The sequence below is a fragment of the Zingiber officinale genome, chromosome 10B (genome assembly GCF_018446385.1).
Source record: "Zingiber officinale cultivar Zhangliang chromosome 10B, Zo_v1.1, whole genome shotgun sequence".
Classification (NCBI taxonomy): domain Eukaryota; kingdom Viridiplantae; phylum Streptophyta; class Magnoliopsida; order Zingiberales; family Zingiberaceae; genus Zingiber; species Zingiber officinale.
Window position 1 is genome coordinate 13,617,767 of NC_056005.1, and position 14,103 is coordinate 13,631,869.

Sequence of the window (14,103 nt, forward strand, 5' to 3'; positions counted from 1 at the left end):
TACCAGAACATCCAATTGAAATTCCCCCTACACTTCCAACTTTTGATGATTGTGTACTCATACTCTGGGGACCTTCACTAATCTCTCGTAATAATTCGGTTTGTTTGCTTTTAGATGCTCTAATTTTGTCAAGTGATTCTCTAATTTCTTTCTTAATATCATCCGGAACACTAACACAAGGTGCAACCCCTTTATGAGTTTAAGCTAAATATTCCTTCAAACGAGTAATCCTTCCATTCGATATATGATGACAAAATTCACACCGAACAGATTTTTTCCCATCATTTTGATAACAATACTTCCAACCAATATCTTTTTTTTGAAAAATTTGTAGACATTGCAAATTCTAACTAGACAATCAAAATCCTAGAAAAATAAAATAAAAAAATCAGAACAAATAATTAATTAATTAATTAGAAACAAATCAACAAAAAAAATGAGAATCAATCCAGGGCATCTGGATCGATCATTGGATTGATCCAAGGAATTGGATCGATCCTGTGATCGATCGAGATCCTTTCTGTTCGAACAGAAAGGGTCTGGATCGATCACTGGATCGATCCAGGGCATCTGGATCGATCACTAGATCGATCCAGACCCTGGATCAATCCAGATCCTTTCTGTTTGAACATAAAGGATCTGGATTGATCACTCAATCGATCAAGATGCCCGACTTCTGGAAATCGCGAAATCACTTTTGCTCCTTTGAGAAAAAAAATGAAAAGGAAAAACTAAACGAAGAAAACGAAAGGAAGGAGAAAAGCTTACCTCCAATCGTTGTCCCTCGCCGCCGCTCACAGGTCACTGCTCTATCACCGCCTATCGCCTCTGCCCTACCTTTCTCTCTGCCCTACCTCGACGGTAACGATTCAACTCGCCTTTGCCCTAGCTATTGTGTAAGCAAGTTGCAATTATAGCGCCCGCTATGGGCCGCTAGGTCATGATAGCGCACGCTATGTGCGCTATCGACGCTTTTGTCCCGAATAGCGTGGGTTATTCGGGACAATCGATAATCATCGAACGTTGCAGAGCGTTCGCTGATTATAGCGCGCGATACAGCTATTAGCGCACTATTCGCCGCTATTGAAAACCCTATACATAATCCGTAATAGGCAATAGACACTATTTTTGCGACTGTTCATTCTTAGTGCTCGACATCTAGTATCATTATCGGTCACAATCCTTGGTCGATTTTGCCACCGAGGTGCAAAGCCCAAAGCTAGAAGTCGTTTGGAGGATATATGTGGATGGTTAGTCCAATCGACAAGGCAGCAGAATCAACATATTACTCATATCGCCTCGAGAAGACCAGATGTAACTCTCCGTTCGGCTATACTACAGAGCCACTAACAATGAGGCCGAATATGAGGCGCTGATAGCTGACCTACAAGTCGCTCGGCATGTGGCAGCCACTAAAGTCCTCATCCACTCGGACTCTCAATTGGCTGCTCAGCAGCTATCCGGGACATTCGAGATCAGTAATGCCTGACTCCGACTCTCTATGATAAAGCTTTCAAGAAGCTGAAGGTCAATTTTTAAGAGGTCATTATTCAAAAGATCCCCCGATCGGAGAACCAAGCGGCGGATGAGCTAGCGAAATTAGCTAGTTCGTTGGCACTGATCATAATAGGGCAGCCGATCAAACAAGTATCGCTGGTGGCACATATTGATCGAATGTAGGGGATAACCTTCCCGAGCGACTGGAGAACAGCCCTGACAGAGTTCTTGCATTCAGGAGCTACACCTGCCAATCCGGAAGAAGCTCGCTTGCTGAAGAAGAGGGTCGGATGGTTCACCATGATCGGGGACCAACTTTATAAGAAGACCTTCTCCAAGCCTTTACTCAAGTCTATCGGATCGGAGGATGCTGAATACATCTTGTGAGAAGTGCACCAAGGATCCTGCGAAGATCATCCAGGCGGTCGGTCATTGGCCCGAAAGATGCTTTTAGCCAGATATTTCTGGTCGATCCTCCAAGAAGATGTCGCTCGGACAATCATCACCTGCCTATCCTATCAGAAGTACCACAACCTCTCGCATCAACTGATCGAAGAATTAAAGGTGTCCGCAGTATCCTACCCGTTTAACCAATGGGGCATGGACATTGTGGAGCCCTTCCCTATGGCGATCGGTCAGCGGAGATTTTTGCTCGTCGCGATGGACTACTTCTCGAAGTGGGTGGAAGCCAAGGCACTTGCAAGAATAACTGAGCAGATGGTCCTAAAGTTCGTCCGGCAGAACATCGTATGCCAGTTTGGCATCTCGCGCTGGCTCGTATTAGATAACGGGAGACAATTCGCCGGTCAGAGACTCAAAGAATGGTGTGAAGGCTATGACATACAGCAAGCCTTCACTTCTATCGCCTACCCTCAAAGCAACGGGCAAGCGGAGGTCACCAATTGGGAAATCTTTCGAGTACTACGCGCTCGGCTGGATCACGTCGGAGGCAGTTGGGTCGACGAGCTCCCAAGCGTGTTGTGGGCTCTCCACACAACCCTGAAGGAGGGGACCGACATGACTCCTTTCCACCTGGTATATGGCGGTGAAGCAGTTGTCCCTGTAGAAGTTGGAGTGGAGTCTGATCAGGTACACTATGATGCGGAGGCTCATGGAACTTGATTTGGTGGACGAGGTGCGGGATAAGGTAGTCATTCAGCTAACGGCGTACCGACAGCGAATGAAGCAGAACTATAGCTGAAGGGTAATCTCGAGATCCTTCCAGGTCGGTGATCTTGTCTAAAAGAAGGAGAAACCGATCGGCGACATCACCAAGCTCGAAGCCCCATGGCGGGACCCTTCAAGATTGTGCAAAAGCTCCGCTCGAGCGCATATTACTTGGAGGATGAGGATGGAAGGAAGCTCGAACGGCAGTGGAGCGCCAATCACCTATAGTCGTATAGGGCAAGATAAGGTGCGTGAGTGAATAGCAATGTATCTGTACGCCCTCTTTGAGTGCAGGATAAGAATACAAATAAGGGATTCTGAACTTTGAGCCGAACGCTACATCAAATCATCAAGCGGCGACGTTAAACGCGATCTACATCAAATCGTCGAGTGGCGACGTTAAACGTATGTCTACATCAAATCGTCAAACGGTGACATTAAATGCGGGCCTACATCAAATCGTCGAGCGGCGACGTTAAACACGGGTCTACATCAAATCGTTGAGTGGCGACGTTAAACGCATGTCTACATCAAACCGTCGAGCGGCGACGTTAAACCCTTGTCTCCATCGACGGTCAAGCAGTGACCTTAAACCCGAGATCATGTCAACGGTCGAGCGGTGACCTTAAAAGCGTGTCTCCATCAACGGTCGAGCGGCGACCTTAAACGCATGTCTCCATCAACGATTGAGCGGCGACCTTAAACTCGAGACTTCGCGTGTTCTTCAACAAAGGACAAGCGACGACCTAAAACCCAAGTCTTCATCAATAGTCGAGCGGTGACTATAAACCCTTAAGTCAAAGACTCCCGAGCTGATCAGTCAGGTTTTGGGTTGTACTGGAGCCACAAGCTCTAGAAGTCGAGTGAGCTTCACTGGTCTTGGACTAGCACATCGGATTTCAACCTCCCCCATTTGGGGTCGAGTGGTCTTCCCTGGTCTCGAACCGGCATACGGGTTTCCTTGTCTCCCCCGTTCGAGGTCGAGTGGTTTTCCCTGGTCTCATACCAGCATACGGGTTTCCTTGTCTCCCCTATTTAGAGTCGAGTAGTCTTTGAAAGCTCAGTAAGCAGGCAAGCATCGATGAATAGTCGACTGTGAACCCGGGCTACTCAAAAGCTCTAAGTCTTTAGAATATAGCGACCATTTGACACTATTCTTTAAAATACTCTCAAGGTCAAGTGGGAGATCGCGGAATCACGAACTCTGAATATCAGAGGGGTCATTCAGCTGATAGAATAATTATGAACGAGGCTACGAGCTCTTTCGAGGGGTCGGTCAGTTGAAAAACATACAAGGAGGTAAAGCTCGCCCGAATGGACGAGCATGCATTTAAACTTCAAAAATTTTGCTTCTTACAGGAACACTCAGCCTCACTTAGGAACGCTTGGCCTCACTCAAGATAGTCCAGGACATCATTAGGCAGAGCGATAGTGAGCTTGTCCCAGCTTATGAAATTATTGGTCAGATCGACCGACAGATGGCCTCCCTTGCGGAGCTGGTCGATCGCCCCATCGATGGCTATATCGAAGAGGCATAGAGCCCGGTCGGCAACTCTATCATTAAAAGCGTCCGAGCATATGTAGGCTTGCTTCCTGGCCTCAAACATACTCGACTCGGCCTCCTGATAGGTCTTCAGGGCCACTCAGGAAGCCTCCAGCTCATCCTTCATAGTTTTTTGCTCATCGTCTTTGGCGAATAGTGTTGGTTAGTCCTAGGAAAACGTACCGGTTCCACTGTACAAAAATTTTTGTACAAGTGTCGAACCTTTCCTTAAATAATCTATTGTGTTTTTTAGAAGTTAAATTAGGAATCGCAGACGGAACTTAACATCATTGATTCCAAATTTAACTTATCTGTTCTTAATGGTTTAGATTTGAATTGCAAGCGGAACTTAACACTATTGATTCAAATCTACCTGAGTTATTAATTCCATAAATATTAATTTTCAAAATTGGCTTCCAGGACTGTATGGCGAGGCACATGCCCTTCTTAGATATGGGAGCAACCACCACCGTCTAGGCGAAGCCTTTTAAGGAAAGCTAATATTTATTTCCTTAAATAACTCTAGGTTAACCAAAAGGAACAATCGAATCACAAATTCGAAAAAGAAGAAAACACAAACTCGAAAAACTAGATCTAATTGCCTCTTGTATTTAGAATTCTTACAAAGAAAATAACTAGCATGATGCGGAAGAAAAATACTAGTTATACCTTCTCTTTGTAAGCTAATGACCTCGAGATCTTCTGTCGTATTCCTCGCCTCACCTTGGACGTCGTGTGGGCGACGATCCTCCAAGATGAACACCACCTAAAAGAGCTTCTCCTCTTCTTCTAAAATCCGGCCACCAACACCACCAAGGAGAAGAGAGCAAAGGGAAAAAGAGAAGGGAGAGGGCCGGCCACCAAGAGATCTCCAAGCAAGAGAATAAGAGTTGTGTCTCATGAAGCCCCCTTACCCCTTCTTTTATATTACTTGCCCAAGGCAAATAAGGAAAAAACTTTTACAAAAAATAAAATCATCCAAGAGTTTTTCATTTTCCCTTTTTAATTTTCCTTTTCTTTCCTCTTGATTGAATCAATCACCAATCAATGGTTGTGATCAATCCTATTTGGTTTAGGAATGTGTTTTGGCCGACCCCTTGCTTGGGCACCAAGCAAGGTGGTCGTCCACCATATTTAGGAAAGAAAAATAATAAATTTTTTTATAAAATTTTACAAGAAGAAAAAACTCTTATAAAATTTTACATGCTCTCTTTCCTAGAGTTAAAAAAGAAAAGTTCTAAAAATTAAAACCATGTTTTAAAATTTAAAACTTCTCTAACAAAATTTTCTTTTTTAACATGATGATAGAAAATTTTAATTTTAAAACTTATCTCCCTTTTTTCTTAAACCATGAGGATGGTTAAAAAAGGAAAGTTTTAAAACTTTTAAAACTCTCTATTAAAACATGTGACCTAATTCAAATAAGGATAGTTTTAAAAATTAAAATCTCTCTTTTAAAACTTATAGTTTTCTACAAAGAGAATATTTTAAAAATTCAAAACACCCCTCCTATTTGAAATAATTGTGGTCGGCCCCTACATGCTTGGTCACCAAGCAATAGGGCCGGCCCTATTAAAAGGAGATGTGGTCGGCCATTGCTTGGTCACCAAGCAATGGGCCGACCCCCTTCTTGGACACCAAGACGGACCTTTCTTTGGATGGACTTGAGGCTATGACAGGGACCTAGAGGAGAAATTGGTTTTGGCCTTCCGATGAGCTTGAGTATCCCGTGTTCGCCCCGAACACACAACTCAAATTCATCAATAATAACTCATTCCACTAAAGAGTTATTACCGCACTACCGTACCAATCCCAAATTACATTATGGGCTCCTTCTTATCATGAGTGTGTTAGTCTCCCTATGTTTAAGATTACGAATGTCCACTAATTAAGTTACTGACAACTCACTTAATTAATATCTAGCTCCAAGAGTAGTACCACTCAACTTCATTGTCATGTCAGACTAGGTCCACCTGCAGGGTTTAATATGGCAATCCTTATGAGCTCCTCTTGGGGACATTCTCAACCTAGATAACTAGGACACAGATTCCTTCTATAATCAACAACACACACTATAAGTAATATCATTTCCCAACTTATCGGGCATATTGATTTATCGAGCTAAACCTCACCCTTTGATAAGTCAAAGAAATAAATATTAAATATATGTGCTTGTTATTATATTAGGATTAAGAGCACACACTTCCATAATAACTAAGGTCTAGTTCTTTTACTAGGTCAGTACAAAAAGAACTTACCTAAATGGTCCTACTCAATACACTTAAAGTCTTATCAGTGTAATTTATTAGTTAAGATAAACTAATACTTAATTACACTACGACTATTCTGATGGTTTGTTCCTTTCCATCTTAATCGTGAGCAACTTGTTTATAATTTATAGAGAACCGACAACATGATCTTCTAAGTGTGACACCACACTCCATGTTATCTACTATATAAATTAATTGAACAATTACATTTAACAAATAAATACAGATATTGACCAATGTGATTCTTTTATTTCAACAAATAAATGTTTACAAAAGCTAGGCTTTTATTATACACTCTAACAGATAGCTGGCCCCGAAGTGTCGTTTCTTCGGCCAACCGGCTGTGCCGCTCGGCGACTAGGAAGTCCTCAGCTTCCTTAAGCTTTTGGACAAAGGCCCGGGCCTCTTTATTCTTCTCGTCGAGGTCGGCGATGGCCCGATTCTTCCGCGCATTAGCCAACTCGATCTTATTATTAAAAGCGGCGACCTGTTTATTGAGCCGCTCCAGCATAGTGGCCTGCCCAGCGCTCTTGGCCCGCCCGACGCTCTTGGCCCGTTTGGCCTCAAGAAGTTTGTCGTTCTTCTCCAGAGCGACTCGCAGCTTGGCCACCTCGGCGCCTGTATGTTCCTGAGCGGTAGAGTTTTGGCCGCTCGACGCCTTTAATTGCTTCACCTCCTCTTCCAAAAATATTAGCCTGTGGCACATGGCCAGGCTCTCCACCCAATACTACAAACGAGCAAAAAAAGGTCAGCGCCGATCGGAGGTAATGTAAAAAGGTACAATACAGGGAATACTTACCCCAGTGGACATCTGGGTGTGGTTGTTCGCGAGCGCACCACGAGGCATGATCACCGCACGAGCTCGTGTGTCCTCCCAAATCTTAGCGAGCGGCCCCTGGATAATGATCTGGTGCTCGGGGCCTCGAGACTCGACACTCGGCTCGCTATATTCTTCAGTGGGTAGGTGGAGGATCACCGTGATATGGCACTGGTCGCTCGGGGCCGATTGAGCCGAGGTCGCTCGGCCGAACGATCGGAAAGAGGACGTCGGACGGATGCCGGACTTTTTTACCTTTGAGGGCTTCGAAGGTGATGGCATGAAGGCCACTAGCGGCGCGGCAAGAGTCTCCTGCGGCAGATCAGCCAAGGAGGGTGTCCGATCAGACAACATGGAGGTCGTCATTTCTTGAATCGGAGTCGGGATTAAAGTTTTGACCCACTCAGCAGACCGCGCACCTGAGGTAGCGGAGCGCGATGAGGGCGCTTCTTGGCGTCTCTTGCGCCGATTCAGTGGTACATCGGAGGAGGTCGAGCCTGATGGCTCCTCAACCGGGATGATCGGACGCCGCTCGGATGGAGGTTGTGAGCCCGCAGCCGCTTCTCCGCTCGGCGCATGGCTAGCCTCACCTCCGCTCACCAAGATGGGTGTCGCATCGCTCTCATCCTGGGGCTCTTTATGTGAGCCGACCGGCTACAGGCCGTGGCTCGCCAGTTCTTCAACAGCTGCCGCATTAATCGCGACGTCCTTGAGCTTCGTCGTGCCGGCTAGACATGCTCGCAACATGACTTCAGCTGCAAAAGAGAAAAAGAAATCAGTTAGCATCAAAGGAAGAATTAAAGGAGCTTCATACCTAGGTTGGTCAGCAGCCGGGTGCGAATCGGACTTAAGCCAAAGATATAAAGGATGTCTTCCAGCAGCAACTTGTGGATGTCGTATTTCTGACTGGCCAACATTGAAGCTGCGTTCAGGTAATCCGATCGGCTCTTGTAGCTTTTCAAGGAAGGCTGAGGTGCCACTTCGAGCTACCAGTGGGTCAGGAAGTCTGGCCGCTCAGGAAGGCGCATGAAGAAAAAATATTCTTTTCAGTGCTTGTTGGAGGTCGGCATCTTATCGAAAAAAACTAAACTGACTCGAGATTGGAAGAGGAAAGTCCCCGGATCAGACAGTTTGGGATAGTAAAAATAGTGGAAAACTCGAGGAGTAAGGGGGATGCTGTGCAGATGAAACAAAATAACGACGCTGCACAGTAGTCGGAAGGAGTTCGACACAAGTTGAGGAAGGGAAATGCAAAAATATTTACAAACTGCGAGAATGAAGGGATGACGGGAAACCGCAGACCGGCGATAAACTAATCCCAGAAGAAACAGATACATCCGATCAGCGGAGAGTTGGGCCGATCGAAGGGAGAAGGCAGAACGATCTGATGATCAGAAGGAATCTCGAAGACATCTCTCAAGCTCTCAGTGTCACCTCCATCAAACCTAGACTCCATGGATGTGTACCAGAGTCCAAGGACGGAGGTAGACGGTTGCGAAGAACTCGCCATCGAAAAAATAAAAAGATGATCAAAGAAGAAAAAGGTTGCTGGAATACCGCCGGAACAGAAAGAAAGACCGAAAAGCACGAAGGCGGGGGCGGGGGCGGTTGGAAGGAAGCTTACTAGAAAGAAGGTCATCTGAGAACGAAGGACGCACAGGAACAGAAAGAAGGTCGTCGGAGAACAAAGGATACATAGGAACAGAAAGAAGGTCGTCGGAGAACAAAGGATACATAGGAACAAAAAGAAGGTCGCCGGAGGACGAGGAACGCGTCACCGGAAGCACTCAAGAAAGACTGCAAAGGAAGAGACGCGACGAGCTTATAAACTTCAGGTTCAGTCGACCGGAGCCATCTGATTTAGGTCACGAAAGCCAATGCAGCGATCGAACCATCGAATTCAAACCATCAAACGTCACATCAATGCCCTATCACGTCAGGCGTGCGCCGGCAGTTGACGTGACACATGGCGCGTCACCATGGGTCAGCAATTAATGAAGGCGTAGGAGCGTGCTCAGCCTTAATGAGCAGGGATTTGTACGATTTCCAAGAAATTTGGGTGACGTCAGCCTAGCTCGCACTCGCCCGAGACAACCCAAGGAGAATATTTACAAGTGCAAACCACATAGTGTCGAAGGTCGAGGGAGCATACCTATGCCTGAACAACAAGCTTCAACAGGCCGATCGGCGAGAGTCGGTCTTATCCCGATCGGAAACCACATAGTGTCGAAGGTCGATCAAGAGGAAGCCTACTTGGATAATTGTCCAATCAGTCGGACTACAGCCTCATTCAACTAGACTTGAGGGGAGACTTGTGATGCAGTAATGATGAAGGGTCCCACCCCGTTGCCACGGTGGAGGTCAAAGGAGGTCAAAGTCAAGACGGACAATGAGTGGGTGACATCGGCCGGTCGGACGAATCATGCTCCGACCAGGGATTAGGCTCTAACCCACTGTCTTCGACATGGGAAGCAATCAAACAACTGACGCTCAAGGGAGATGGTGCGCAAAAGCCGAGCCAAGCGACTACCCCGCTCGGCAAGACAGCAGGGCATGACATCAAGAGTTCGACTTTGGCCAAGCGGCTACCCCACTCGACCGAGCAGCATACTCAACATCAGCCGAGCATGCGGACAGTGAGCTTCCGGCCGAGCGGTTATTTCGCTTGACCCAACAATAGAGCATGCGGACAATGGACTTCCGGCCAAGCAGCTATCCCACTCGACCCGACAAAGGACAACACGTGGACAGTGAAATTCCGGCCGAGCGGCTATTCTGCTCGGCCAAGCAACAGACACAGCAGGCTATCTTTCGACATCCTTTTGGGAGCTAGTGCCGCTAACAAGCGACATGGTCAGATAGAGGATCGTACGGTGGAAGCTTCCACTATCACTTCAGTGATATGCTCGGCCTGTTAAGGTACTCTGTCAGGGATACTTTGCTGACAAGTCTTTTCAGGGAAAGTTTTGAGATGTGTGCTCACCTTGGGAAGCGTGCACGCGTGTTAGCGGAGCTCTATATAAAAGGGGGTCCAAGCATCAGCGGAGGTATGCGATATTTTACTATTGCACTACAGTCTTCTTGTTGCTCCGCTCTTTGCTTCTTTTTTTTCGTCGGAGACTGACTTAAGCGTCGGAGGGTCATCGTCGAGACCCCTTCCCTGGTTCAACACTGATGTCACTTATGTTACAGGTCAGAACGAAATCTATAGGAAATTAACGAGAGTGTCACATCTCCGACATCTATCTCGTCGGCTTTGGAACATGATCAATTTTATTTATGTTTTTTTAAGTCAACTATGTACCATTTTGCTACCGTCTCATGGTATCAAGCCATCCAGCAACCAATGACCCTGGACGCCTTCTTGGTAACCTTGAAAATAATGTTTCTCTCTTTGGATTATTTCTTCTCATTTTTTTCAGCCCATTGAATACTAGTGTATGTGGCAGGTCACTTGAGCTTGAAGAGTGACATATACACGTTTGGAGTTCTATTGTTGGAGCTCCTATCAGGAAGGCGAGCAATGGACGAAGACAGTGGAGCTTCAGAGCAAACTCTTGTGGACTGGGCGAAGCCATTCCTGAAGAATAAAGGAAGAATGTTGAGGATCATGGACATAGGATTGGAGGGTCGGTACTCTAAGAAGGAAGCCCAAGTTATTGCATTTCTTGCCTTGCAATGCTTACATCTAGATCCCAAAAGCAGACCCGGCATGACACAGATTCTTCCCATACTAGAAAAACTTCGCGAAGGCAAAGACAACATCACATCTCATGCAAATTAAAGGGGCGTAGTCATGTTTAGCAGTGAACAGACGAATTGCACTGGTTTTGAATTCTCTAAAATTCTAGTATGAGATTGAGAGATGCATCAGTTAAATAGGACCTGCATGAACACGATTCATGAAACTCATTAAGCGAATTGATTCTTATGTTCTGTATGTTTTATGTTAAATTATCTTCGCTCCATTACTTGCCTCAAACCCATCCACTGAAGAATGAAGATTATTGCAACATCAGTCCTCACACACCCTATTCCTTACAGTACAAAAAAGCAAAAGTGACGATTCTTTTTCAGTGTTTTTGGGGGGAACAAAGTCTAAAGTTATGCCAATTTGGACGCACTGGTTTGGTTTTTTATTTCATGGTTTCTCGTTCAAAAGTTTTCAGTGGACGAGTGACTAAATTCCAACCCAGGCCACAGAGCTTCCATGCGATCGATCGAGTATCCAACTACAGTTCCAGAACTAGAAGCGAAGCCTCTTCCGGCAATTAGGCGACGACGACAGCTTACAACACAAGCCGAGGAGGTCCACCACGAGCTCCTCCACCAACTCCCCCAGCAAGTGAGACTCCAAACAAGCCCTCACCCGGCCCAGCTCCCACTTCTCTTTCTCCGCCCCCTCCTCCCACACCTCATCCACGCTCTCCTCCATCGCCCGGCTCGCACACCTCCTCCCCGCTCGCCACCACGACGGCCGACCGCCCAAGTCCTCCGCCGTGGCCTGACCGCTCGGCATTGGCTCCATTATGTTCCGGCGTCGTGTGGCCTCGTGCGCCTTCTTATGATTGTCGACATCTTCTGTACTACTGATCGCATTAATAGACTTGCCCGCATGAAAAACGGCCATGCGGGAGGGCTTCACGATCCGAGATTCGTCGGCCGGGCTTCCTTCGTCATCTGCATTAAGATTCGTGAAAAGTTCGCGTGATTACCGGTTTTGCAGCGGCGACAAATTCATCAACTCGGACCGCTATACCTACCCTCTTGGGAACGTTGCGACCGCGACCGGGACCGATACCGAGGCGACGATATCGCGTCGAGCACCGACACGGGGCTCGGCTGCTCCCCGTTACACTCGCTCTTCGCGTCCCCGGCGCTTGTCTCGATCTCCAGCAGCCGCTCCGACGTCTTCCCGGCAGTGGAGACGACCGCGTCCGCCTGGGTCTCCCCCGATCGGATCGCCTCGATGATCCGCGTCAGCGCCTGGAGGTCCTCGTCGCACTTCTCCAGCGCCCGCAGCAACTCCCTCCGCTTGTCCGCGGCCACCGCCGGCGGCGGCGGCTCGTTGAGACCCATTAGCCGCGCCACCAGCGCCGGAGGGGTACGGGGGCTGTCCGGCGACGCGGGCGCCGGCTTTCTTCGCCTGATCTCCTGCGGGATCGCCGGGCTCCTCGGAGACTCGCTGGAGTGCCGCATTTTCTTGGCGCCTTCGACCGCGGCCTCCGGCGGCGGAGGCGTCGTCGGTCTCCTCGGAGGCGGAGCGCCGGGGTTCTCCTTCCTTTTAACTGCAGCACAACGGCGAACCGCATAATGATTAATTACGAAGGAGCTAGCTAGAAGAAGGGGACGGCGGAGCAAGGAGCAGTACTAGGGTTGCTACCGGAGGCGATGCGTCTGCGAGATCGGTTGTGTTGACGGGAGAGGAAATGGAAGATGCCGGACATGCAACCGATGCTGTTCGGGCGGTTTCCCGATCCAACCTCACGGCGAGATGAAGACGTTCGCACCGTTTCCACGTTTCCCATCGGCACCTGATCTATCGCTCGCTCTGCTTCGTGAGTTCTCAGAACTGAGGCGGAGAGTGTCGCGGAAGCAGGGTTCTTAATTTATGCTGGCAGCATCCGAAATTACGGAAACGCCATCCAACAAAATTTCTTAAATAAGGTCGAAACAAAATATATATATATATATATATACGTTAAAATATGATGAAAGATAAATATAAATACATAGATATATATTAAAATAAATTTTAGATCGTCAATTTTTAATTTTTAATCATTACGTTATATCAAACATCCATGGTCTATTTGTCTATGCTACGACTTAAGGGCAGAAACAATTAATTCGAAGAAACAATGCAATGTGAGTCTAAAAATAACAAAATAGAACAAGAAATTTACTGATGTCCGAAAATCCAGGAGAAGGAATCAGCGAGGGCCGGCGACCCAAATGGACGGGAGGATGCGATGTCCGGATTAGCTTTGTCGTCGTCTTCCACGGAAGAGTGGAAATTATAAAGCCAGTAAAGTGCGGAGGTATCTATCAATAATTGATGGAACTGGCTAAGGAGACATCGCCCACGTAGTCTTCCCGTGCAACTTCAAGTGGGCATCCAATGACAAAATATATATTGTATGGAGATGTTGTACCACCATTTTAATTGAACATGTTTTACGCCTGTCCAACGGCTATGTTTTGTATGATAATTATGTCATTCAATCAAATGGAGTTATACGAACAAATTAAAGGAACATTTAATAAAGTGTCATCTTAGTCATAAAAATATGATAACGCTTATTTCAAGTCCTTCTCACAGTTATTTAATACATGGAGAAGAGTAGGAATCTGGCTATCAGTTAAAAATTGACCCATATATTTTCTGATTACAACACCTTATGCACTAGCTAACTGTTCATTCTGAGGGTACTATAAAATCTCATCTTGACTTAGGGCATCTCCAATGTAAGATTTATGAGAGGTTTGTAAAATCTAAAAAAATTGAATAAAAAATTTTAAACGGTGAGGTTTGAAGTTTGTAGTTTAAGAGCAATAGTGAAAGTACAAACCTACTTTTTTGTAATTTGATGTAATATGTATGAAGTCATGCAACTTATGGGATGATAAAAAAAAACTCATTTAGAGCTTTAACTATTGGAGATATTTAAATAATTAAGCTTTCATATTATTGATGTGGCATATTGGAATCATGAAAAAAATTCATTTAGAGCTTTAATCATTGAAAATGCTCTTAGAGTGTATATGTGTAGAATTGTTCTCATAATCATCAACCATGCAAATCGCTG

The 14,103-nt window shown here is 46.2% G+C and overlaps 2 protein-coding genes across 5 annotated transcripts in view; one reads left to right on the forward strand and one right to left on the reverse strand.

Moving 5' to 3' along the window:
* Window positions 1-11,262, forward strand: part of LOC122030314 (probable serine/threonine-protein kinase PBL11) — a 54,040-nt gene extending 42,778 nt beyond the window's left edge. The window contains exon 6 of the mRNA XM_042589513.1: window positions 10,744-11,262. Coding sequence (XP_042445447.1) covers window positions 10,744-11,078 — 335 coding nt within the window. The 3' untranslated portion in view covers window positions 11,079-11,262. The remainder of the gene's footprint in view (window positions 1-10,743) is intronic.
* A 4-nt stretch (window positions 11,263-11,266) lies between these two features.
* Window positions 11,267-13,394, reverse strand: LOC122030315 (oleosin-B6-like). Of its 4 annotated transcripts, none has more exons than XM_042589515.1 (4): window positions 13,201-13,394; window positions 12,666-12,908; window positions 12,058-12,582; window positions 11,267-11,974 (listed from the first exon to the last, which is right to left on the reverse strand). In XM_042589515.1, the coding sequence occupies exons 2-4, from the start codon at window positions 12,820-12,822 to the stop codon at window positions 11,541-11,543; spliced, it is 1,116 nt and encodes a 371-aa protein (XP_042445449.1). In that variant the 5' UTR covers window positions 12,823-12,908; window positions 13,201-13,394; the 3' UTR covers window positions 11,267-11,540. The 4 variants fall into 4 exon arrangements, with proteins under 4 accessions (XP_042445449.1, XP_042445450.1, XP_042445448.1 ...); XM_042589516.1 differs by having other exon boundaries at window positions 12,666-12,951; window positions 13,201-13,218; XM_042589514.1 differs by having other exon boundaries at window positions 12,666-13,394.
* Window positions 13,395-14,103: the final 709 nt, after the last annotated feature.